General features: G+C 36.0%; 1 protein-coding gene across 1 annotated transcript in view; it reads right to left on the reverse strand.

Annotated features, from left to right (window-relative positions):
• ZNF292 (zinc finger protein 292) overlaps positions 1 to 25,526 on the reverse strand; it is an 84,957-nt gene that overhangs the window by 42,160 nt on the left and 17,271 nt on the right. Inside the window, exons 2-3 of the mRNA XM_021693336.1 lie at positions 2,429 to 2,583; positions 2,160 to 2,238 (exon numbers count right to left, since the gene is read on the reverse strand). Of these exons, the coding sequence (XP_021549011.1) occupies positions 2,160 to 2,238; positions 2,429 to 2,583 (234 nt within the window). The remainder of the gene's footprint in view (positions 1 to 2,159; positions 2,239 to 2,428; positions 2,584 to 25,526) is intronic.

Raw genomic sequence — 25,526 nt, forward strand, 5'->3', positions numbered from 1 at the left:
CTAAATATAATACTAAACTTTTGAAAAATAAGATTTTTATCTTTAAAATTTCACATCACATTACAAAGTGCTGAATTCCTTTACTTCTGATTCTTAAAGATGAATCTCAAGAACTGTATCAACTGTAAATTTTAAATAAATACAATGTATTTCTAGCGATAAGTCAAAATTATTTTTCCCCCAAAATCTAAACCAAGAGCAAAGTTACTTCTGAAGGAAGCTATCAAAATATCCAAGCATAAAAGACCTTACACATTTTATATCCTTTGTGTTAGTAAAAAACTTTTTCCAAAAAAACTTCTATCATTAATAAAGGACAGATTTGCATCAAGGCCTAAGTGACAACGTACACATATTCCAACAAAAGGGACTTATGAAAACAACTAAATGCATGATTTTTCATTTATTCATTACATAGCCTTGGCAATATTCTATTTAAAACTGACACTAAAACTTGCTTACTAGTTGTTTCCAAGTGTTCATGCAATTAGCATATTCTTCAAAACACAAAAGACCAATGGTTTTTATTCAATTCAGAAAAAGTTTATTGGGACTTTCTATGGGCAAAGGACTAGGGAAGAGAGCAACTGGTCCCTGCATTTATGAGGCTTATCCTCTAGTGGGGTAAAGAAAGTTAAAACAGTAAAACACAGGCAAAATGAAACATATGCTATTAAGCAGGTATAAAATAACCCCAACGAAGCTCTGAAATGAGAGCAAAGTGTCATGGAAACTCTTAAAGCTACATGCTATGTTTTTAGTCTATTCCTCAAAACCATAAAGTCTCCCCACTGCAACAAGTTCCAGTGCTTTAAGAAAGTTTCTTCGAGCAATTGCTAAAAGCTACCATATAAGGATTTAAAGAGTTACTTCCTTCTCATTAACCCATATGAAAAAGTATCAACTAGTGCTACTGTTTCAAAAAGGAAAGTTTAAAAGTTTATCATATGCTGACAAAATAGCATGAGGAATTCAGTATTATATTTGTATATAAACAACTTAATTCATTCTGGGATAGAGTGCCAAACAATGAAAAGTTCTAAAATAATTATTTGCCTAAAAATAAATACTTGCTGGCAAAACAACCTAAGACATGAGTTACTGATATGCTGAAGTAGAAATTGCGTGATCAAAAAGTTAGTTGCAACGTGACATGACAAGACACCTTCATTTCAACAGTTAAGTATTATGTGTAAGACACTATATGGAATCCTATAATAGTAATAAGATATGAAACCTACCTTCAAGAATTTTGCAATTGATGAAGATTTTAATGGTTTATATTAAAATAGGAAAGCTGACTTCTCTAACTACAGTTTATTTCACATGCTTCTAAAATTTGAAACTAATTATCTTTAATATATCTCCTACAGAAAAAAAAAACATCAAGCCAAAAATATTTTATGAACTCTGGCTAGAGAAAGAGAAATACTTTCTGAAACTAGCTAGCAAAAACATTCTTTTTAATCAATTAATCAAAACTTACTTGAAGCTATAGTATATACAGCACAATCTAGTGCTTGAAACAAAGTTTAACATTCTTGAAAATACTCCAAGACAACTAAGTACTAAATTGCATAGTACTTCTATAAGGTAGAATAACAACACTAAATAAGAGAGACAAAGCATGTGTTCTCAGTTATAGGAGAAAAGCATGGACTTTGGAATAAAGAACCTTGATTCAAACAACTACTCTGTAATATTAGCTGTATAAATTTAGGTAGCTAAATATTTTAAAGTATGAGCCTCAGTTTCCTCACCTTTAAAATGGGAAAAATATACCTACCCCCACAAAGTTTTCATAAGAATTAAATGATATATTAAATTCATGTAAGGCATATTGCAGATGTTCAGCAATTAAACTGTTTCTAAATACAAATTAGGGCATTTTCTTTTGTTTTCCCTTACTGGTCTGGCAAAGTGCTAATTAACTGCTCCTAAAGAACAGTGCAATATTCAACCAATCTATCTAAATGCATATCTTCATTTAACACACATTTATGAACATCTACTATATGCATGACATTAGTGTTAACAAGAGCTGCAATTAATGCTGGTTATTCCCTAGATGTTTTAAAGTGTAGCCAAATAATTTTTTAAGAATAAAGAAAAGGATATACGATATACCTAAATGAAATCTAATAGGTAAATATTCTTACCTGCACCAGTGTCTGAAATTGTTCCCACTGTTTATCTGATAACTCAACAGGCAGACACAGTAAAAGTTCAACACAGCTTCTAAAAAAACAAAAAATTGGTAAGGATACAAATATTTATTAAAATTCAAAGTAAAATAAAATAAATAATCCTAGTATCAGTAGATACCCCATAACTACTCTATTTAAAATTAAACTATCATAAGACTGAGATACCGAATTAAAACAAAAAAGCTGAATCTAATTTTTTATTTACTCAAAGGTCTACTCACAATGCCAAGCGTTCCAGAACCAATGCTACATTTTCACATTCAGAGGTAAGATAAGGTCGGGCTTTAACATAACTTTGGATAGCCACTGTGTATACCTCCAATAAAGGTAAAGGATCTTCTGAAGTTTTCCATTTCTCTGCATATTCAAGGAGTGTCTGTTTTGGAAGGAATAATAAAAAGTATCCAATGTAAATCAAAATACACACAGGCTAATCAACTGTTTTTCTTTCCTCCTTTAGAAATTTTGAAAAATAACATTTTTTATTTTTAAAAACAAAAAGCAGCTTACACCGATTAAAATATTAAAAGTAATAAAGTCACAGTCTTATTTCCAACAGCTCTCTGTAAGAGAAAAGATTAGTGTTAATTATCCAACAACAGCATTGTTTCATGAAGGATGTAAGTAGTGCAAGCATTATCTTCTTTCTTCTCTATCAAAATGACACCTTTCACCTCAAAACTCCTAAGATTTAAAAGTTATTTTAAAAAGAAGATACCTAGACCAGCTTGACCAGAAGGCATGCAGTAAAGAATTTCAAATATTTTTGTTTCTATTTTTCATATAAGGAGCATAAAATTCAACACCTAAAATAAATAAATTGCATATAGTCAGAAGACATGTAATTTTTCAGTTAATAAAAAAATAATAGTACAACCTATCACTATTTTTATGACAACCTTTATCATTTAAAAAATCATCTAAAGTACTTCAACATACATAAAGTGTATATTAAAGATTAAAGAATGATAAGGTGAAGTAACTTTTGCAATAAAGTGCTTATTTTTTAAAAATAAAAACTCTTTATCCCTTAATGAAGTAAATATTTCAAATATGCCTTATCAGAATTACCAAAAGTAAACAAACAAAAAAAGACAACACCCCAACCCCCTGCTGTTTATCCTATAGAAGGAAGAGGTGGAAGAAACTGGCAGCAGCATTTAAAGACACCCACATTTAAGACTCTACACTATTAAAATAGTGAGTTACTAAAAAGTATTATCAAAAAGGTTCTATAATTATACTAAATAAAGAAGGACTCTAGGGGCGCCTGGGTGGCTCAGTCGTTAAGCGTCTGCCTTCGGCTCAGGTCATGGTCCCAGGGTCCTGGGATCGAGCCCCGCATCGGGCTCCCTGCTCGGCGGGAAGCCTGCTTCTCCCTCTCCCACTCCCCCTGCTTGTGTTCCCTCTCTCGCTGTGTCTCTCTGTCAAATAAAGAAATAAAATCTTTAAAAAAAAAAAAAAAAAAAGAAGGATTCTAATTGTTTTTATAATATAGAAAACTGCCATAGTTGGTCCTCTTCACACTTCAAGATTTAAGACTCCTCTCCCCACATGTGGACATTCAGGTACCCTTTCCCAGAAAAGAGGGTATCTTGAATGAAAACTCCATGAGGGCTTATATCCTCTCTGGCATAGAGAAACAGCTTTTAAAAAATATGTAGATAGGTAGAAAGGTAGGAAGAAAGTTAGAAAGTTAGGAGGGAGGGAGGAAGAACTTACATTCTGTTATCAAACACTCAAAACACTGCCTTGTCCTCTCTACTACCTGTAACAGTAATAAGTGATCAGAGAGAATAAGGAAGGAAGGACTAGAAAGAGTAAGCTGGTAAATTAAAGAGCAGCATAATAACAACTCACTCTCTGAGCAGTCATATATTCACAGACCGATTCTCTCCAAGTTGGACAGAAGTGCAGGTAACCTGGAGACCCAAACTTGCCACTGACATCTGAAGTGAGGGCAGTCTTGTGGGACTGAGCCCTTTAACCTAGGGGGCGTTTGATGCTAAGTTCAGGTAGTTACTGTCAGAATTTAATTGTAGGACACCTATTTGGTGTTGGAGAGTTAGAGAAATGGTATTGGGAAAGAGCATGTATTTCGTGTTAGCAGTAAAAAAGAAAAAATCCCGCAACACAACTTATAAATATCTAGCCTCCGAGTCTTCTCCCTCTCCCTCTGCCCCTCCCCCTGACTTGCATGTGCACGCACGCTTGCTTGTGCGTGCTTTCTCTCTCAAATAAAAATAAATAAAATCTTAAAAAAAAAAAAAACTTATAAAATCTAAACCAAACCTACCAAATGAATAGAAAGATCTGCATTTTGGGATTGTTGGTAATCATCTATTTCTAGGAATGAAACAGAGTATAATGTTCTGTTTTTAATGCTGGTTTTAACGTGTTCCTTGGGCGTTTTATGGTGATGTGGCAGAGGATGACCTCACATCTTCAAGAATTTCAGAATTAACACCAACTGTGCATACAATTCTTACTTTAGCTAGCACCTGTTTCTACACAGTTATTAAATATTATTTTTTTTCTGGAAAAACATGTTTAGATGTCTAGGAAATTTCATGCCTGGCAAATGTTTCTACTCTAACATGGATTGGACTGAATGCTTAGGTTTCCCCTATTAGTCCTCTAGCAGTAATGAATCAATTTCCAGAAGAGTTTTAATTTTTGCTGGAAAAGAAGAGAAAATATAGCATACCACTTTCCCAATGGGTTTGAAATTATAAGCTTCCTCCTTTTCTTATCTCCTAACCAAAAGAAACCCTAAAAAAGGTCATACATTTCTACATATATGTACATACATATCTAGGCATACCTCATTTTATTGCACTTCTTCATTATGTTTCAAAGGTATTGCGTTTTTTAAAAATTGAAGGTTTTTGGCAACCCTGCATTGAGTAAGTCTATCAGCACATTTTTTCCAACAGCATTTGCTCACTTTGTGTCTGTCACATTTTGGTAGTTCTTACAATATTTCAAACTTTTTCATTATTATTATATTTGCTATGGTGATCTGTGATCAGTGATCTTTAATGTTACTACTGTAATTGTTTAGAGCACCACAAACTGCATCCATCTAAGACAGTGAACTTAATCTATAAATGTTGTGTGTGTTCTGAATGCTCTACCGACCATCTCTCGCCCTCTCCTTGGGCCTTCCTATTCCCAGAGACCTGACAATACTGAAATTAGGGCAATTAACCCCACAAGAGCCCTCTCGGTATTCAAGTGAAAGAAGAGTCACACATCTCTTACTTTAAATCAAAAGCTAGAAATGACTAAGCTTAATGAGGAAGGCATGTCAACAGCCAAGACAAGCTGAAAGCTAGGCCTCCTAGACAAACAGCCAAGTCATGAATGCAAAGTTAAAGTTCTTGAAGGAAATGAAAAGTGCTACTCCCATGAACACACGCATGCTAATAAAGTGAAACAGCTTTCTTGTTAATATAAAGTTTTAGAGGTCTGAATAAAAGATCACCAGCCACAAGATTCCCTTAAACCAAAGCCTAATCCAGAGCAAGACCCTAACTCTCTTCTATCTATGAAGGCTGAGAGAAGTTAAGTGGCAGAAGAAAAGTTTGAAGCTAGCAGAGGTTGGTTCAAGAAAAGAAGCCATCTCTAACATAAAAGTGTAAGGTAAATCAGTAAGTCACCCAGAAGATCTAGCTAAGATCATTAATGAAAGTGCTACAGTAAACAACAGATTTTCAGTGTAGACAAAACAGCCTTCTCTTGCAAAAAGATGCCACCTACGACTTCCTTAGCTAGAAAGGAGAAGTCAATGCCTGGTTTCAAAGATTCAAAGAAAAGGCCAACTCTTTTGTCAAAGGCTAATGCAGCTAGTGACTTTAAGTGAAGCCCATGCTGAAGACCCTAGAGCCCTTAAGAATTATGCTAAATCTACTCTGCCTGAGCTCTATAAATGGGACAAAACTTGAGGGATAGCATATCTGTTTACAACATGGTTTACTAAATATTTTAAGCCCACTGTTGAAAAAAAGATTCCTTTCAAGTATTACCACTCACTGACGATGCACCTGGTCACCCAAGAGTTATGATGGAGATGTACAAGATTCATGTTGTTCTCATACCTACTAATACAACATCTGTTGTGCAGCCCATGGATCAAAGAGTTATTTCAACTTTCAAATCTTATTATTTAAGAAATACTTTCATAAGGCTAGAGCTGCCCTAAACAGTGTTTCTTCTGATGGATCTGAGCAAAGTAAGTTTAAAACGTTCTGGAAAGGGTTCACCATTCTAGATGCCATTAAGGACATTCATGATTCATGGGAAGAGGTCGAAATATCAACATTAAAAGGAGTTTGGAAGCTGATTCCAACGCTCATGAATGACTTTGAAGGGTTCAAGACTTCAGTGGAGGAAGTAACTGCAGATATGGTGGAAACAGCAAGAAAACTAGAATCAGAAGTGGAGCCTGAAGGTGCGCCTGGCTGGCTCAGTCAGAAGAGCACGGACTCTTGATCTCAGCCGAGGTAGTGAGTTTGAGTCCCACATGGGGTGTAGAGATTAAATTAACAACTAAAAAAAAAAAAGTAGAGCCTGAAGATGTGACTATATTGCTGCAACCTCATGATAAAACTTAAAAGAGGTGAGGAGTTGCATCTTAGGGATGGGCAAAGAAAGTGGTTTCTTAAGATGGAATCTACTCCCGGTGAAGATGCTATGAAGACTGTTCAAATGACAACAAAGGATTTAGAATATTGCATAAACTTAGTTGATAAAGCAGCAGCAGGATTTGAGAGGACTAACTCCAATTTTGAAATAAGTTCTACTGTGGGCAAAGTGCTATCACACAGCATCACATGCTACTGAGAAATTATTACTGAAAGGAAGAGTCAATCCAAACAAACTTCAGTGTTGTCTTATTTTAAGAAAATGTCACAGTCACCCCTACTTCAGCAACTACCACCCTGATCAGTCAGCAGCTATCATTGAAGCAAGACCCTCCACTTGCAAAAAGATTATGACTCACTAAAAGTTCAGATGATGGTTAATACGTTTTAGCAATAAAGTATTTTTAAATTAAGGTAAGTACAGGGGTGCCTGGCTAGCTTAGTCGGCGAAGCAGGCAACTCTTGATCTTGGGGTTGTAAATTCAAGCCCCACATTCAGTATAGAGTTTATTTAAAAATAAAATCTTTCAAAAAATTAAGTACATATTTTTTAGGCCTAATGCTATTGCACACTTAATAGACTGCAGTACAGAATAATTTTATGTGCACTGGGAAACCGAAAAATTCATTTAACTCACTTTATTGTGATATTTGCTTTACTGCAGTGATCTGAAATTGAACCTGCAATATTTCCAAAGTATGCTTGTACCTACATTTTTCCCAAGACCCACATTTCTTGATATGTCTAGCTCTGCAAAGGGTACTCATACATTATTTCTTTCCTTTATGAACTCAGTTCTACTGTCCCTCAGATGAAAGAAGTTTTTAAACTTAACTCTAATAGGTAACCAAAGATGAATTCTTTTGGGTTTAATAGAGTCTGGACTGATGAGAAAAATAACTGACAAATCACAGAATGTTAGAACCAGAAAAAAACTCTCTCTTCAGGGGCGCCTGGGTGGCTCAGTCGTTAAGTGTCTGCCTCCGGCTCAGGTCATGATCCCAGTGTCCTGGGATCGAGCCCCGCATCGAGCTCCCTGCTCAGCAGGGAACCTGCTTCTCCCTCTCCCTCTGCCTGCCTGCCTGTCTGCCTATTTGTGATCTCTGTCAAATAAATAAATAAAATCTTAAGAAAAAAAGAACTATCTTTCTTCACCTCATTTTATAGATGAGGAAGAGGGAGAGGAAGCCGATTCTGGTGAAAACAGAAACCACTCAGGTGGCTATTTAGTAGTCTGGGAATAATGTAACTAGGGAGAGGGTAGAAAGATGACAGCAGACTGAGATAATATGAGAAAAGTGATGATATGCTCATAATGATTCCATATAAGAAAGTAAGTTAAAAAGCTGGTTAAAAAACAAAATATCTATGTATATAAAGCTTTGAGAGTTGATATTTAGAGCCAGTAAGTGTGTTAATAGTAGAGCTTCCCTTGTTTCTCTAGGCACTAAGTTCAGGAGAACCACTGTGAAACTGAAGTATCCCCAACACAACTGGTTAATAAAATTATGCTTTCTTCAATTAAAAAAAGATTTACTTATTTATACCTCCTGCCTTAATCTATACAAGGGCTTTCTGGTGGAAATTTCAGAATGGTCTCCTATTCTTTTCACAGAATTAGAAGAGACCTTAAAGATCATTTAATTGTTTTACAGAGTAGTAATTAAAGGGTCCACTGACCTGCATACTATTAATAGAATTGGTAATTAGCAAAGCCAAGCACCCTCATTCTCTGTGAAACATTCTGTCTACCACAAATACTGGTTGCGTACTGTAAGAGAACTATATATCTGTGGTGTTACTCTGTAACTACGAAGTACCTTTTACCTCTATTACTTCAATTATTCCTCATAACTATGAGATGAAGTACTATTTATCCAATTTGCCAGCCATACTAGAATTAAATAACCTTTTTATTGATTCAGCTTATTTTAGTTGGAAGTCAGACTCAAAGCAGCATACAAGAAAAAAAAAGGAAATTTTTTTTTTTAAAGATTTTATTTATTTATTTGAGAGAGAGAGAATGAGAGACAGAGAGCATGAGAGGGAGGAAGGTCAGAGGGAGAAGCAGACTCCCTGCCGAGCAGGGAGCCCGATGCGGGACTCGATCCCGGGACTCCAGGATCATGACCTGAGCCGAAGGCAGTCGCTTAACCAACTGAGCCACCCAGGCGCCCCGAAAAAAAAGGAAATTAAGAGGAAGGGCAGTTCCAGGATTGGTTAGTGAAGTAGCTCAACAATGTCTTCAAGATTGTGATGAGCACTGGGTGTTGCATGTAATGAATCACTAAAGCCTATACCTGAAACTAATGTTACACAGTATATTAACTAATTGGAATTTAAACAAAAACTTGAAAGAAAAAAAGTACAAACAAATAAAAACAATGTCTTCAAGAACCCACCTATGTCAAGAACGCACCTATGTCTTCAGTCTGCTCTCCTCAGGTAGTACCTTAATCTATACAAGCGCTTTTCAGCAGCACTGAAGCCAAAGGAAAATGAAGCACTGTATTAAAAACTGAGGGGAAATTATTTCTATCCAACCATCATAAGTATTAAGACAGCAAAGTTATTTTCAGACATGCAAGTTCTCAAAAATTTCATCTTCTAAGCACATTTTTCCAGGATGCTACCAAAGAGGGAATTTTGCCAAAATTAGAATAAAGCAGGAAAGAACTGAGAATGATATCCAAGAAGGTAATCTAACAAAGAGAGAGGTGATGAAGATCCAAGAAGAAAGCTGTGTAACAGGCCTGAAGAATAACTGCAACCTAACAGTTCTAGCAGAAATTTCTTCAAGAGGAACTTGATAAACTACCTAATGTGCCTGAATAAGCTGAGAGGAGATTTACACAACTGAGGGAAGAGTTTGGATTCAATTAGCAATACATACACAGAAAATTCAGCTAAGGCAGTAAGTCTACAGAAAATGGCAAACAATTAGAGAATGAACATTCTTTACAAACACAAATAAAATATTTACAAAAACTAACCACAAACCAGTCACACACACACACAAAACACACAAACAATTAATGTCATACATTTCATTCTTTGAACACAGTGAAATAAAGTTAGAAACAATTATCACAAGAATATCCTATAAGGAAAACTACAAACTTGAAAATCTTTAAATGTACTTCTAAATCATGGCTAAAAAATCATAATAGAAATCAGAGAATAATACTTAGACTTGAACTATAGCAAAACACAACGTATCAAAATTTGTAGGATGCAGCTAAAGCAATCTAAAAAGGGAAATTTATAGATGCAAATGTTTATACTCCCAACTTCTGCTATAGTTTTTTCTTTAAAAAAAAAAACAAAAAACAAACCCACACATTTGTTTCAACACAGTATGAGCAAGACATGAATTTCCCACTTACGTGTGATTTTTTTTGGTGAGAAACATCAGGTAAAAGCTGAAAACTGAACCCAGTGGAACTGAGCTGTGCAGGAATATGCAAAATATACACAACTAAAAACATGTACCATCTATCTCAGTTCACCAGGTGTGTTGAACCACACTACACACACATGGTATTACACTTTCCGTCCAATGTCAGAGAACTCTCCTTCCACCACCTCACAGTAACTCGAAAGCTGTATCCCTTCTGACACCTACTTCCACAAGCAAACTTCAGGTCTTTTTCAAGGTCAAGTACCACATTCATTTTAGTACTTACGTATGTCCTAACCACTAAATGTATATAAAACAGTACTACTGTTTTTATAAGGTTCTCTGTGGGGGGGAGGGGAGGGAGGAAGGAAAGGAGGGAGAGACGGAAAAGGAGGGAGGGAAGGAGAGAAAAGGAGGGAGGAAGGGAAGGAGGGAGAGACATGAAGTTTTTGAATGTTATTTCTCTAACCCCATTTTCTCCATAAACCCTGTGATTTTTGTTGTGCAATTCTGCACAACAAGGTGATTGCTAGGAATACATAGTGATAAAGCAAAACTGACTGCATTAGAAAAGATATAATGAAAAACACTTAGAATATTATTGGGACAAATACAGAAGTCTAAACATATACTGTAATTAGATAATATTAATGTGTCAGTATTAAATCTCCCAAGTGTGATGATTGCCTTTGGCCTTAGGATATAAAAATATAAGGGGGACAATGTCATGACGCCTGCTAACTTTAAAAATCCAGGAAAAAGAGAAAAGAAAGTGTGAGACAAAGCAAATAGAGCAAAATGTTAACCAGCAAATCTTGTGAAAGGTATCCATTGTACTATTTTGTAATTTTTCTGTAATAAAAAAGATTTTTGTGATTATGCAGAAATTTGTGAAAACTAAGTAGCCAACTTAAGCCAACTTAACTTAGACAATGAACAGAATAAACTCAAAGTACAATAATTTTTTAAAAGTAAAATAAGGCTAAGAAATAAATGAAATAGAAACTAAAGATACAAGAGAAAGAATCAACAAATCCAAACACTGATCATTTGAAAAGATTAAAAAAGAAACCTTTTGATGAAATTTATCAAAAAAACCCCAAAAAACACAAAGCACAAATACAGAATTAGGAATGAGAAAGAGACCACCACTACAGAAGCAATACAATTTTTAAACTCTTAATACATTAAATAACCTTATTTCTTATTTGAAATGCTTAAAAATCTTTTTTTTTTTTTTTTACTTAATTGATTTTTAATGAAAAAGCTTAAAAATCTGAATGGGAAGTATTTTAGAAAAAGTTTCTAAAACTATCTCAAAAAGAAGTAGAAAGAGTCATTTACCCACTAAAGAACCTGAATCCAGTTAAATAAAAAAAACACCAAATTTTTACAGGAAAATCCAGCTAGCTGTTAGAAAACAGATCATCTCTTTATTATAGAAACTTTTGGAAAAAAGGAGAAAATGGAGGGAAAGAAAACTCTCCCAATTCATTGTTTGAGGCTACTATAAACTTGAAAACTGGGCATACGTAGTATGAGAAAGGAAAATCACAGGCAAACTCACTTACAAGCAGAGATTTTAAAATCCTAAATGCTGGGTGCCTGGGTGACTCAGTCGGTTAAGCGTCTGCCTTTGGCTCAGGAAATGATCTCAGCGTCCTGAGATCGAGCCCCACATTGGAGCCTGCTTCTCCCTCTTCCTCTGCCTGCTACTACCCCTGCTTGCACTCTCTATCAAATAAATAAATAAAATTTAAAAAAAAATCCTAAATGTTACTAAATCAAATCCTACAATAAACATTTAAAAATTTTAAAATATTTTGAAACAATCACAAAGTTACAGATAAGTTGGAAATACAGTACAGAGAAAAATTTTCCCTGAACCATTTGGAAGTTAGTTGCCAACCTGATGCCCCACTGCCTTTAAATATTTGTGTGTATTTCCTACAAACAAGGACCTCCTATGTCAACAGAGTATGACCATGAAAATCAGGAAATAAATATTGATAAGTTAATGCCATTTAATTCTCAGACACCATTCAAGTGTGCCAATTATCCCAATCATTCCTTGTAGAGAAAAGGACAGAGTTCAGAACCATGCAATGTATTTAGTTATCATTTAGGACCATTATACTATCAAAGATTATGGGCCAGTTATTTTGTAGAATGTCCCTTAATTTGGGTTTGGTATTTTCCTGTAATTGTATTCATGTTATGCATTTTAGCAGGAATACCACAGAAGTGACAGTGATTTCTTCTCATTGTATCGCATTGTATTAAGTGGTACCTGATTTCAGTCTGTCCCATTAGGACATTCCTTTTGATCACTTGATTAAAGCAGGGTCTGCCCTCCTTCTGGGTTCTGACTTAGCATGCTGGAATTGGCTGTCTCTCTAGGTAATTCCACCCTTCCCCAACCACCCTTCTCCTTCTGCTTAGGCTCTGACAGAAATGCCCCTCTGCAGAAATGCACCCCTTACCCTGGTCTGGCTGTGAAGCCCCACCTCAGGCTGCTCCCTTCCCCCTTCATGGATGCTCTCTACTCATTACACTTGGGTTCTAAATCTCCACACACAGCCATGTGAGCCACCTCCCTATGAAGCATATGTCATCCTAACTGGGCCCTGACTCCTGCCCCACTGAGCTGCTACTCTGTGCAGACATCCTCCCTGCCCAATCTGGGCTCTAACACTCACTGTAGGTCAATGCAGCACCCCTGCTCCCATCCCCAGATTACCTACTTCACCCTAAGCAATGGATTAAAGATAAGGACTGAGTTATTCGGGACAGAAAGAATGGCTACAATGTATTTTTAAAAAGTATTCTGGACCCAGTAAGATTTATCCTAGCAATACAAGGACGGTTTGAAATTAGAAACATCTGGGCGCCTGGGTGGCTCAGATGGTTAAGCATCTGCCTTCGGCTCAGGTCATGATCTCAGGGTCCTGGGATCGAGTCCCGCATCGGGCTCCCTGCTCCTTGGGAGCCTGTTTCTCCCTCTGCCTTTCTCTCGCTCTGTCTCTCATGAAAAAAAAAAAAAAAAAAATCTAAAAAAAGAAAGTAGAAACATCTATTTACTAATTTACCATAATAATAGATTTAAAGGGGACACTATATGATTATTTTAATAATTACTCAAAAAAGAACATATAAAAATGCAACCCATTCAAGGTAAAGAAAAAAAATAAAACCTTCATTGCAACAATGAATAAAAGGAAAGCTCAACATAATTGAGGGTATTCAGTAAAACCCACAGCAAATCTCATACTTACAGGTGAAATGTTAAAAATATTTCCCTTTAAAGTCAGAAACCAAATAAAAATGCCTGCTATCATTGCTTCTATTCAACACTGTAGGGCTAATCAGTGTAGTAAGAAAAAAAGTTTAAGTAATAAAGGCTGGATAGGAAAAAAAAAAAATCATTTATCGGGGCACCTGGGTGGCTCAGTCAGTTAAGTGACTCACTCTTGGTTTCTGCTCGGGTCAAGATCTCAGAGTCCTGAGATTGAGCCCCACTATGGGCTCCGCACTAGACATGGAGCCTGCTTAAGATTCTTTCTCCCCGCTCTCCCTCTGCCCCTCCCCCTGCTGGTGTGCACGCACACGCTCTAATAAATAAATTTTTTTTTTAAATGTCATTACTGCAGACAATGCATACATAAGAAGTTGAAGGGAATTCAGTATAGTTGCAGGGTTATCAAGCCAATGCAAAAAATCAATTCTGTTCACAAGTAAATAAGTAGAAAACATAACTGTTAAAAAAATACCACTCACAAAACCCATGACTACCTAGGAATAAATTTAACAAAATATTTTTAGGGTCTTGTCAGAAAAAAAATATGAAACTTCATTTAAAGACATAAAAGAAGGCCTGAATAAATGGAAGTAACCTCATTCATGGATGTAGTAAGATAAAATTAATAAAGATGGCAATGTGACCCAAATTTAATCTATAAAATCAAAGCAATGTCAATGAAATTCCCCACAGGATTTTTCATATAACTTGGTAAGTTGATTTTAAGATTCATACAAAAGGACAAACCAACTTTGAAGAGCCAGGTGGCAGTATCTGCCCTAATGAGATAGCAAAACTTATCCTAAAGATAAACTAAGAGAATGTGATATTGGTACAGATACAGATGATAGAAGAGAATCAGAGCTTTAAAAGAGCGCTACTAGGTATACATAGGAGCTTGGTACATAAAAGCTGTGCCATTAGAAACCAGTGAGTAGGGGCACCTGAGTGGCTCAGATGGTTAGGCGTCTGCCTTCGGCTCAGGGCATGATCTCTAGGTCCTGGGATCGAGTCCCACGTCCGGCTCCCGGCTCAGCCTCTCCCCCTGAATCTGAGTGTCAAATGAATAAATCTTTAAAATAAATAAATAAAATAAAATAAAAAACAAAAAAACAGTGAGTAAAGTACAGACTCTTCCTTAAAAAACAATGAAACCACCAGTTATCCAGGGGGAAAAAATTACAACTATTCCCAGCATACAGCAAAATTATACACTATATGGACTGAATACAAAAACGGGAAAAGTAATACTTTAAAACTGTAAGAAGAAAACATAAGAGGAGAATATCTCAAGGGAAAATAAAGGACTTCTTAAATAAGACACAAAATACAAAACCATAAAGGAAGACAATGACAACTGCAGCAACATTAAAATGTAAAACTTCTGTTCATCAAAACCCCACAAAAAATCAAATGAAAAGCCACAAACTGGGAAGAAATATTTGGAATCCATATTCCCAAAGAATACTTATTAATATATTCATTAACAGAAAAAGAACTCTTACAAATCAGTTTAAAAAAAAAAAAAGAAAAGAAACACACACAATCCAACTGAAATGGGCCAAGGATAGAAACAATTAGCTAGATGGCTAATCCAGTGTAAAGATAAAATTGTGATCAACTAAAATCCCAGGAAGACTTTGGGGTAAAAGGTACCTCTGACTAGAATTGGTGAAAATGAAATGTTAAAAATCATTTCCCTTTAAAGTCTGAAACAAAACAAAAATGCCTGCTACCACTGTTTCTATTCAACACCATAGGACTAATAAGTGCAATTCAAAAAAGAAATGAAAGTAATAAAGACTGGAAAGGAAAAATAAAAATGTCATTACGGCGGACAATGCAAATACGTAAGAGGTCCAAGAGAATTCCAACTACCAAGCTTGTCAGAAGTCTGACTTAAAGAACTGATGTTCATCTACATCACTTAAACTCCCAAGTCTGCCTCTGTATCTCAGGTTTGAGCTTTCCATCACCATATTTTCTTCTGAGGATGCTTTTATACACCTTTCTCCTAAACAACGAGAATTCAGGAGAGTCTCTTACTTAAAATGAAATCCAAGATCATTTTATCATCTTACTTCAATATAGATGCTATAAACACTCGCTCTCCAGAGTTTCTCAGACTCCAAGGCCTACCTTCTTTGCAGCACTTTGGTGGCATGAACATCATGATCTCCAATTTCCTATTCCCTACCCTGACATAGCCCAGTTCTTGTAGAGTATATCCTTTGCAATAAGGAAGGCTTACACATGCAACCAGATCAGTTTCTTGGTGTAGAGGGTGTCAATATTGGATCAATATGAACATGTTTGATACTAAACTATTCACAATGCTCACAAGTGACTAACTTCCTATGAAACTCGATGTAATGGAAGTAGTGAAAAAAAAAATGCCTACTACATAACCTAGAGTAGGAATGTTTTTAGATCCCATCCAATGAACTAATTCTCATAATGCTATATAATCATTTCTGTACATAGGGCACCCTAAAAAGGACAATTTTGACTTTGTATTTATATTCCAAGAACCATAAGGGCGTATGTCCGGCAGACCTGTACCTTTATATAATGATTCCAGTAGTCAAACAGTCATAGTGAAGGGAAGAATATGGCTCAAGTCTAGAAGGATGACTTTATTCCAACATATAGCTAAATGCCACACGGGAGGTCCAAAATCCTGCAGGGGGAAAAAACAAACACCCTCTACACAGAATTTAACCCTAGTATATCCAGGAACCTACAAACCCATTTGCACATAACCATATTCAAAAAAGCAGAGTCAAGATGCCATAAATAACAACAGCATGAGTTTCAATCTGAACTTGCTGGGGCTCAGCCAGAAAAGGGACCAGAGTCTACTGGGTATGTCTATCATGGGCCAATGCCACATATATGATATCCCCACTGCTATGGACTGAATACACGTGTCCCTCAAAATTCATATGCTGAAATACTAACTCCCAAGATGATGGTATTAGGAGGTGGGGCCTCTGAGAATTGATTAGGTCTCTTGAGGGTAGAGCCCTCATGAATGTGAGTGTGCCCTTATAAAAGAGGTTCAAGAAAACTCCTTTGCCCTTTCCACCATGTGAGACACAGCAAGAAGGCGCCGTCTATGAACTGCAAGTTGGCTCTCACCAGACACTGATTCTGCCAGTGCCCTGATCCTGGACTCTCCAGCCTGAACTGTGAGAAATGAATTTCTGTTGTTTTTAAGCTACACAGTTTATGGTATTTTTGTTATAGAAGCCCAAATGGACTAGTATACTTACCTTAGAACATGAAATACAATTGCAGGTACCCTAGCTTAAAAGATGCTCAATTTCTTTCATTTCTGTAACTTTTAATAGCTATTCTGGATGGCAATAAAATTAATTAGAAACCAGTTTTCCCCTAGTCACTTTCATTATACTCAATGATCCACAAGGAGCTTTGATTAAAAACAAATTAAAAAGTTACTTCTTCCCAGGAAAAATGTTAATCAACATAAGCTGAGCTATGAAGGGATGTGATCCATTCTCAACATAACAAATGGTACTGGTACAACTGGATATTCACATGCATAAAAAGGAAATGAGACATTTACATCACATATAAAAATTAACTCAAAATGGACCATACTTAAATGAACAGCCAAACCTATAAAACTCCTAGAAGAAAACGTAGAATAAATTCTTAGTGACAAAGGGTTAGGATAAGAGTTCATAGATACAACACTAAAAGTGTGATCTATAAAAAGGAACAGTTGAATTGGATTTTATCAAAATTAAAAATTTTGCACTTCAAAAAATGCCATTAAAAATGAAAAGACACAAATTCAGTAAAGTTGCAAGGTATGAAACCAAAATACAAAAATCAGATGCAAGACATCAATTAAAGAAATTGCAAAAGATACAGTTTTCCCGTTATCTGAAAGTTCGCTTTATGCTACTAGGCTTTTACTGAAGACCTACATTAGTACCTGTTTTCACTAACTGAAAGAAATCTGAAGAGGATTTTTGCTTTTATGAAATGGTAATTGCTTCTTCACTTTACACAATTTTGGCTTATGAAAAGTTTCATAAGAATGCTCTACTCTGGATAGTGGGAGAAACCTGTAAATGCAAAGATTAAGTCCATGCTCATGGATTGGAAGAATATTGTTAAAATGTCTGTAAATACCCAAAGCAATCCACATATTTAATGCAATCCTATCAAAATTCCAATGACATCTGCCACAGAGAAAGAACAAACAATCCTAAAATTTGTATGGAACCACAAAAGACCCCAAATTACCAAAGCAATCCTGAGAAAGAACAAAGATGGACACATAACATTTCCTGGTTTCCAAACTATATTATGAAGCTAGAGTAATCAAGACAGTATGGCACTGGCATAAAAACAGACACAGAGATCAATGGAATGTAACAGAGAGCCTGGAAATAAACCCATATATATATACGGTCAACTAATATTTTGACAAGGGTGCCAAGAACACACAATGGGGAAAGACTCTTCAATAAATGGTCTCTTCATTAAATGGTCTCTTCAATAAATGGTCTTGAGAAAACTGAATATTCACATACAAAAGAATGAAATTGGGACTCCTATCTCATACCACTCACAAAAACAAACCTGAAAATATATTGAGGACATAAATGCAGATAAGACCTGAAACCATAAAATTCCTAGAAGAAAACAAAACAAAACTCCTTGACACTGGTCTTAGCAATGACTTTTTTTGGCTACGACACCAAAAGCACAGGCAACAAAAGCAAAAATGGACAAGTGGGACTACATCAAACTAAAAAGCTTCTGTACAGCAAAGGAAACAATCAACAAAATTAAGAGGAAACATGAAATGAGAGAAAATATTTGCAAATCATATATCTGATAAGGGGGTTGATACCGGAAATATATATATCTGAAATATATAAGGAACTCATACAACTTGGTAACGACAACAAAAAATCCAATTAAAAAATGGGCAAAGGACCTGGAAACATTTTTCCAAAGGCTACAAATGGCCAACAGGTATATAAAAAGGTGCTCAACATCATTAATCAGGGAATGCAAATCAAAACCACAATGCGATACCACCTCACACCTAATATCAGAAAGGTAAGAGATAAGTGCTGACGATGGTGTGGAGAAAAAGGAACTGTACACTACTGGTGGGAATGTAAACTGGTATAGCCATTACGGAAAATAGTATGGGGTTTCTCAGAAAATTAAAAATGGGCCTACCACATGATCTAGCAATCCCACCTCAGTATCTCAAAGAGGTATCTGCACTTCCATATTCACTGCAGCATTACTCACAATAGCCAATATATGGAAATAACCTAACTGTTGGCAAATGAATAAATAAATGTGATATATATTCAACACAGAATATTATTCAGCCATAAAAAAAAAAAAAGAAAATCCTGCTATTTGCTACAATATATATGAACCTAGAGGACATTATGCTAAATGAAACAGGCCAAACACAGTCAAATAGTGTAATGACGTCACTCATACACCGAACCTTTAAAAAAAAGTTAAACTCACAGAAACAGAGAATACAGAGTGGTGGTTGCCAGTGACTGGAGGTGGTGGTGAGGGAAACTGAGAAATGCTGACCAAAGAGTATATAAACTTTCAGTTATAAGATGAACAGATTCTGGGGAACTAATGTTTAGCATGGTGACTAGAGTTAATATGTACTGTATACTTCAAATTTGTTAAGAGAGTAAATCATAAGTGTTCTCAACGCATGCACACACATGCAATTGGCAACTGTGAGGTGATGAATGTTTTAATTAACTTGACTATAATCATTTCATAATGTACATATCAAATCATCATCTTGTACACCTTAAATATATATAATTTTATCTGTCAATTATACCTAAAAAAAAAATGGAGAGTAAAAGCATTTCTCATTTAAAAAAAAGTTAAAAAAATGAAAAGAGGCACAGGCTAGAAGAAAATGTTTTTAAGTGATATTATCAGATAACGTAGAATACATAAACAACTATTACAACTCTATAATAAAAAGACAAATGACCCCTCAAAAATAGGCAAAGGTTTTAAATGGACAGTTTGTTAAAGAAAACAAATGGCTTAAAAAGTACATGCTATATCATTAGTCATCAGGGAAATGCAAATTAAACTACAAGAAACCACTGCATATCCACTAGAATGGCTTTAATTAAAAAGACAATACCAAGTTTTGGTGAGGATATAGAGAAAGTTTGTTTGGGATTGTTCTGTGGAAGCAGACTTGACAAATTTTAAACAAATTAGTGTCACTTAAGTCATAGATCCCTGGCTGTCTGAATTTTCTAATATAAGTAATCAAATTTATAGAAATAATTTGAAACTAATGAAAAATACCAATCAACATATATTAAACATTGCTTAAACATTAATGGTTCAAAATCATATTATTTTTTTAAAAAACATTAACTATAATTCAGAGGTACCTGACAGAAGGCTTAAAAAATACTCCCTAAAATAGAAATTATCTGAAAACTACTTTTACTATAGCACGCTCAATACCCAGATTCAGAGATGGAAAATCAAAACTTTTGAAAGACTTCTTCATTGCAAAGCATATGTGTAAGAAAAAGAAATTAAACCTCCAGAGTTGCCAGAAATAAAAAGATTACAAGGAGACACCATTTCACCCTGCAAAAGGGCAAAAATTGTAAAACTTTAAAAACGACCAGTGTGGGGCGCCTGGGTGGCTCAGTTGGTTAAGCGACTGCCTTCGGTTCAGGTCATGATCCTGGAGTCCTGGGATCGAGTCCCACATCGGGCTCCCTGTTCAGCTCGGAGTCTGCTTCTCCCTCTGGCCCTCCTCCCTCTCATGCTCTCTCTCTCTCATTCTCTCGCAAATAAATAAAATCTTAAAAAAAAAAAAAAATTAAAAAAAAAACGACCAGTGCTATAGAATGTTTATCAGTACAGTCTTCTGGAGGTCAAGCTGGCAATACAAACATTTTACATGAGCATAACTGCTAGACTAAAAATTCTGGTTCCACAAAATAATCCTAAACAAATACTGTCACATACATGCAAAAATAGAGATATAAGGGTATTTTGACATTTCCTGTAGTCCAAAATATTGGAAATAACATGAATGTCACTAATAGAAGACACTTTAATAAGTTATGGTATGTCCATACTATGAAATGTTTTATTTAAAAAAAAAATGAAGTAGAGGCGCCTGGCTGGCTCAGTTGGAAAAGTGTGTCTCTTGATCTTGGTGTCATGAGTTAGAGCCCCATGTTGGGTATAGAGATTACTTAAAAAAAAAAATCTTAAGGGGTATCTGGGTGGCTCAGTCATTTAAGAGGCTGCCTTCGGCTCAGGTCATGATCCCAGGGTCCTGGGATAGAGCCCCACATTGGGCTCCTTGCTTCTCCCTCTGCCTCCTGTTCCTCCTCCCCCGGCTTGTTCTCTCTCTCTCTGTCAAATAAATAAATGAAATCTCTTAAAAAATAAATAAATAAAAATCTTAAAAAATTTTTAAAAATAAAATAAAAAGAATGAAGTAGTTTTGAATTTATTGATTATTGATATGGAATGATGTCCACGGTATATCATAAGGTGGAAAAAAAATGTATGGCACAGAACAATATACATGATCCCACTTTTTAAGCTTGAACATAAAAATACGAATGAATTATACTTATGTGAATAGACAGGAAAATGTCTGGAAAGATACTCAATTTGTAACTAGTTACTTCAGGAGTAAAGAGGGGAACAAGATGGAGAAGATAATAATCTTTGTATTGCTTGGATTTTTAAATAACAAGAATGTTATTTTTATAACTTAAAAAAGGAAACAGTGAAGAAAAAACTGGAATTAGTATTAATACTATGTACTAGAGAGTTGTGACCACCCCAACCATTGACTTCACTGGCTCCTAGTAAATCAAACTATACAAACTGTTTATATATGAAAGTCCAATTACTGGAAATGAGTTTTATATCACCAAAAACTATTAAAGTTGATCAAAAGTAAAACTTATGCTTCAAAGATGTTTTTAGCTATTTAAACATTCCTTTGAAGGAATTTTTTCTTCATTCTTTTTTTTTTTTTAAGATTTTATTTATTTATTTGACAGAGAGAGACACAGCGAGAGAGGGAACACAAGCAGGGGGAGTGGGAGAGGGAGAAGCAGGCTTCCCGCAGAGCAGGGAGCCCGATGCGGGGCTCGATCCCAGGACCCTGGGATCATGACCTGAGCCGAAGGCAGACGCTTAACGACTGAGCCACCCAGGTGCCCCATTTTCTTCATTCTTCTTAAAAATATCTATCCACTTGCCTAAAAGCTCCACTTCCCGGTAAATTTCCCTGTAGCAAGCATGGGCATTCTTCACTGCTTTGAGAACTTCCAAATTTTTCAAGATCTTCTATCTTGACACAGTAGTTGAATTTTGTTAATTACTGGGTTTTAGGGTTAGCAAGGGTGTAAAAAAGGAGGGATAACTAGTACATAAAATGTAACCTGTATTTTAAAATTTTTCTTCTAGATAAAAAAACGTGCTAAAACACACCCACATGCAAAACACATACACGGACTGGGGTGAAGAGCTATGTCAAAGGAATACATGAGTCAACTGAAATAGCTCCCAATGCCCAAAGCTGGAACAATTTGGGCAAGAAAATACAATACTGGATTATAACCCAGAGTATACAATAAATATCCATGAATCCATACTGATGTAAATAAGTGACTGAATAAATAAATGCAGGAAAAAATTCCCAATAATTTACCTAGATTCCACTCTCAAGGAAGTAGAGTATAACTTCCCACCTCTTAATTGTGGGCTGTATGTACACAGTGACTTTCCAAAGAGTACAGTATGGAAAGAGCTAAAAAAGAATGACTTTACAGTGGAGAAATCTGACAAACAGTGCTAAAGCCAGGTGATCAAGGTGAAGATCAACAGTTAGGTCATGTTGGTAATATGCACCCTTGATATGACTGTGATGACAATGGCACTTTACCTGTGTGGTCTTCCTGCCAAAATACCGTAACTCCAACCTAATCAAGAGAAAAACATTAGACAAATTCCAACTGAGGAATATTCTAGATAATATCTGACCAGTACTCCTCAAAACTTAAAGTCATCAAAAATAAGAAAAATCTGAGAAATCATCACAGCTCAGAGGAGCCGAAGGAGATATGACAACTAAAAGTTAATGTGGCATCCTGGATGGGATCCTGACAGAAAAAACATTAAGATAAAAACTAAGGAAATCTGAATATAGATTTTAATGATACTGTATCAATATTGGTTAACTGTGACAAATGTACCATACCAATGCAAGATGTGACTAATGTGGGAAACAAACTGTGAGGTATTTGGTAATTCAATGTACTGTCTTCACAATGTTTCTGTAAATTTAAAACTATTTTAATAAAAAATTTATTTAAAAAAAATGATTTGTCAGGCCACCTGGGTGGCTGAGTCAGTTAAGTATCCGACTCTTGATCTCAACCCAGGTCTTGATCTCAGGGTCCTGAGTTCAAGCCCTGCGTTGGGCTTCATGTGGAGCCTACCGCAAAAAGATTCATATTTATAATTATTTATTTTTAAGATTTGTATTTTTTTTAAGGTTTTATTTATTTACTTGAGAGAGAGAACACAAAAGGGAGAGAGCAAGGGAGAAGCAGACTCCCCACTGAACAGGGAGCCCAATGAGGGGCGCTAACCCAGGACCCCGGGATCATGACCTGAGCCAAAGGCAGATGCTTAACCAACTGAGCCACCCAGGTGCCCCTAAGATTTTTATTTTTATTTTTTTATTTTTTTTTAAGATTTTATTTACTTATTTGACAGAGAGAGACACAGCGAGAGAGGGAACACAAGCAGGGGAAGTGGGAGAGGGAGAAGCAGGCTTCCCGCGGAGCAGGGAGCCCGATGCGGGGCTTGATCCCAGGACCTGGAATCATGACCTGAGCCGAAGGCAGACACTTAACGACTGAGCCACCCAGGCGCCCCAAGATTTGTATTTTTAAAAACGCTTCATTATTATACTCATTTTCATACTTGATACTGGCTACTTTTACTTGGTTATCAGACTTGATATTGGCTCTTTCAACACAGTGAACTAAACTTGCTAAAATAATCAGAAGCTAATACAGCTGGCCATTATTAATCTAAACGAGAATTTTCTCAGATAATGCAAAAAATTAAGCAATGTTGACATTCTATAAACTAATTTTAACATAAGTATATTTTTAAAATTTTAATCATGTAAGTTGCAAGTTAACATGGTTGCAAGCTAGAGTTATCTGACTGGCTCGCTTCCATCCTTCCACTGAGATATTCATTAAATCACACTTGGATATACACAATGTTTAAATAGTTAGAAAGTTAAAATACTGGCTAAATATCTGTCAGGCCTCAGGATAAATTAAACAAAGCAGGAGAAGACAACCAGGAAGATGTTAAGAGATTTCTACCTATCTGCCAATGGGAAACTTTACCTTAGAGATCTATTCCAAATTAGGTACCAAAACAACCTAGTTGTTTCCCTCACCTTACTTTATTGGCTATTTGTACACCTCTCTTTCCAGACGCATTCGGGAGACTAAAATTCCCAGGGATGCAAATGAAAAATGGAAACACACAGACTGTGATGGAATCATAAAGAACCAAAACTCACTCTGAGGGAGGAGTTGTTTTTCATGTCCTGTTTCTGGCAAACGATAGATTGCTCAAAATATCCAGGAATAAATTTAAATTACCCAGACATGTTTTCTTTGGCTCATACAGTGTATGGGGGTGCTTCTCCCCCAGACATTTTTAATTAGTTGCCAATATTTCAAAATTGTGATTTTATACTAAGAATCTGGATTTCTAGTTCTTGAGAAACCAGAAGATCTAGCAAACCTAGGCCAGAATTCCCACATAGCAGTAATAAGGAGGTAGTCAGCAATTAGTGAATCTGGGTGGGAACTCTAGTTGCTCACTTTCTTTCCCTAAGTCATTCATTTTACTTTATATTCCTGGGGTTTGTAGACATTTATTGTCACTGCTGGCAGAGACAAACAGTTAAGTAATGACAGTAGTTTTTAATCCAGAACCAAACTATATTTGGTCACCAATAAATATCAAACATTTGTCCACGGAATAGGTTCATCCAACAGCCCTTCAGCTGTAGATTTGGCTATGGATGTATGTATTTTCCAGTACTAAGTGGCCAGGCCTTGGAATCCAGAGATTTAGTCAAGTAAGTTACTGAACAAGATGATTTTTTTTTAAAGATTTTATTTATTTATTTATTTGAGAGAGAAACAGCATGAGAGGGGAGAGGGTCAGAGGGAGAAGCAGGCTCCCCGCCGAGCTGGGAGCCCGACGCGGAACTCGATCCCAGGACTCTGGGATCATGACCTGAGCCGAAGACAGTTGCTTAGCCAGCTGAGCCACCCAGGTGCCTTGGACAAGATGATTTAAAAAAAGAAAGTTCACTGATACTTATCACGATTGACCTGTACCCATAATTCACAATACTTTTTATGTATTTAAGTCAAAAAGAATTGACAAATTGTTATATGTAAGGACTTTTTACCTAAAAATTTGATCACTATTTTTATTAGGATGAGAAATTCAACACAGGTCCCTTAAATGAAAAAAAGGTAACTTACTCACATAATAACTGTTAAAAACCAGAGTGATGATGGCACAACTGGAATCCTGAACTTACTTGCCCTATTCATCTACTCCATGAAGCCTTGCTGCTAATGTAATATAAGTAGTTAGGAAACACTAAGAATCTGACCCAGCAGTGCCTAAACAGGGAGGGCCATGGAAAACAACTCTCTATGGTATAAGAAGAACTGCAGGGGGAATTGGGGTGTTAGCTGCTGGCTCTCCAGGAAGGAGACATGATGTTTGGGGTGTGCAATGTACATGTCAGGGGAACTATGGTGAGATGGTCACTAAGTTGGGGCTGGGGCTGTGAGCTCACCAAGAGTGTGTCTAC

This window comes from Neomonachus schauinslandi, chromosome 8 (assembly GCF_002201575.2).
Source record: "Neomonachus schauinslandi chromosome 8, ASM220157v2, whole genome shotgun sequence".
Taxonomy (NCBI): domain Eukaryota; kingdom Metazoa; phylum Chordata; class Mammalia; order Carnivora; family Phocidae; genus Neomonachus; species Neomonachus schauinslandi.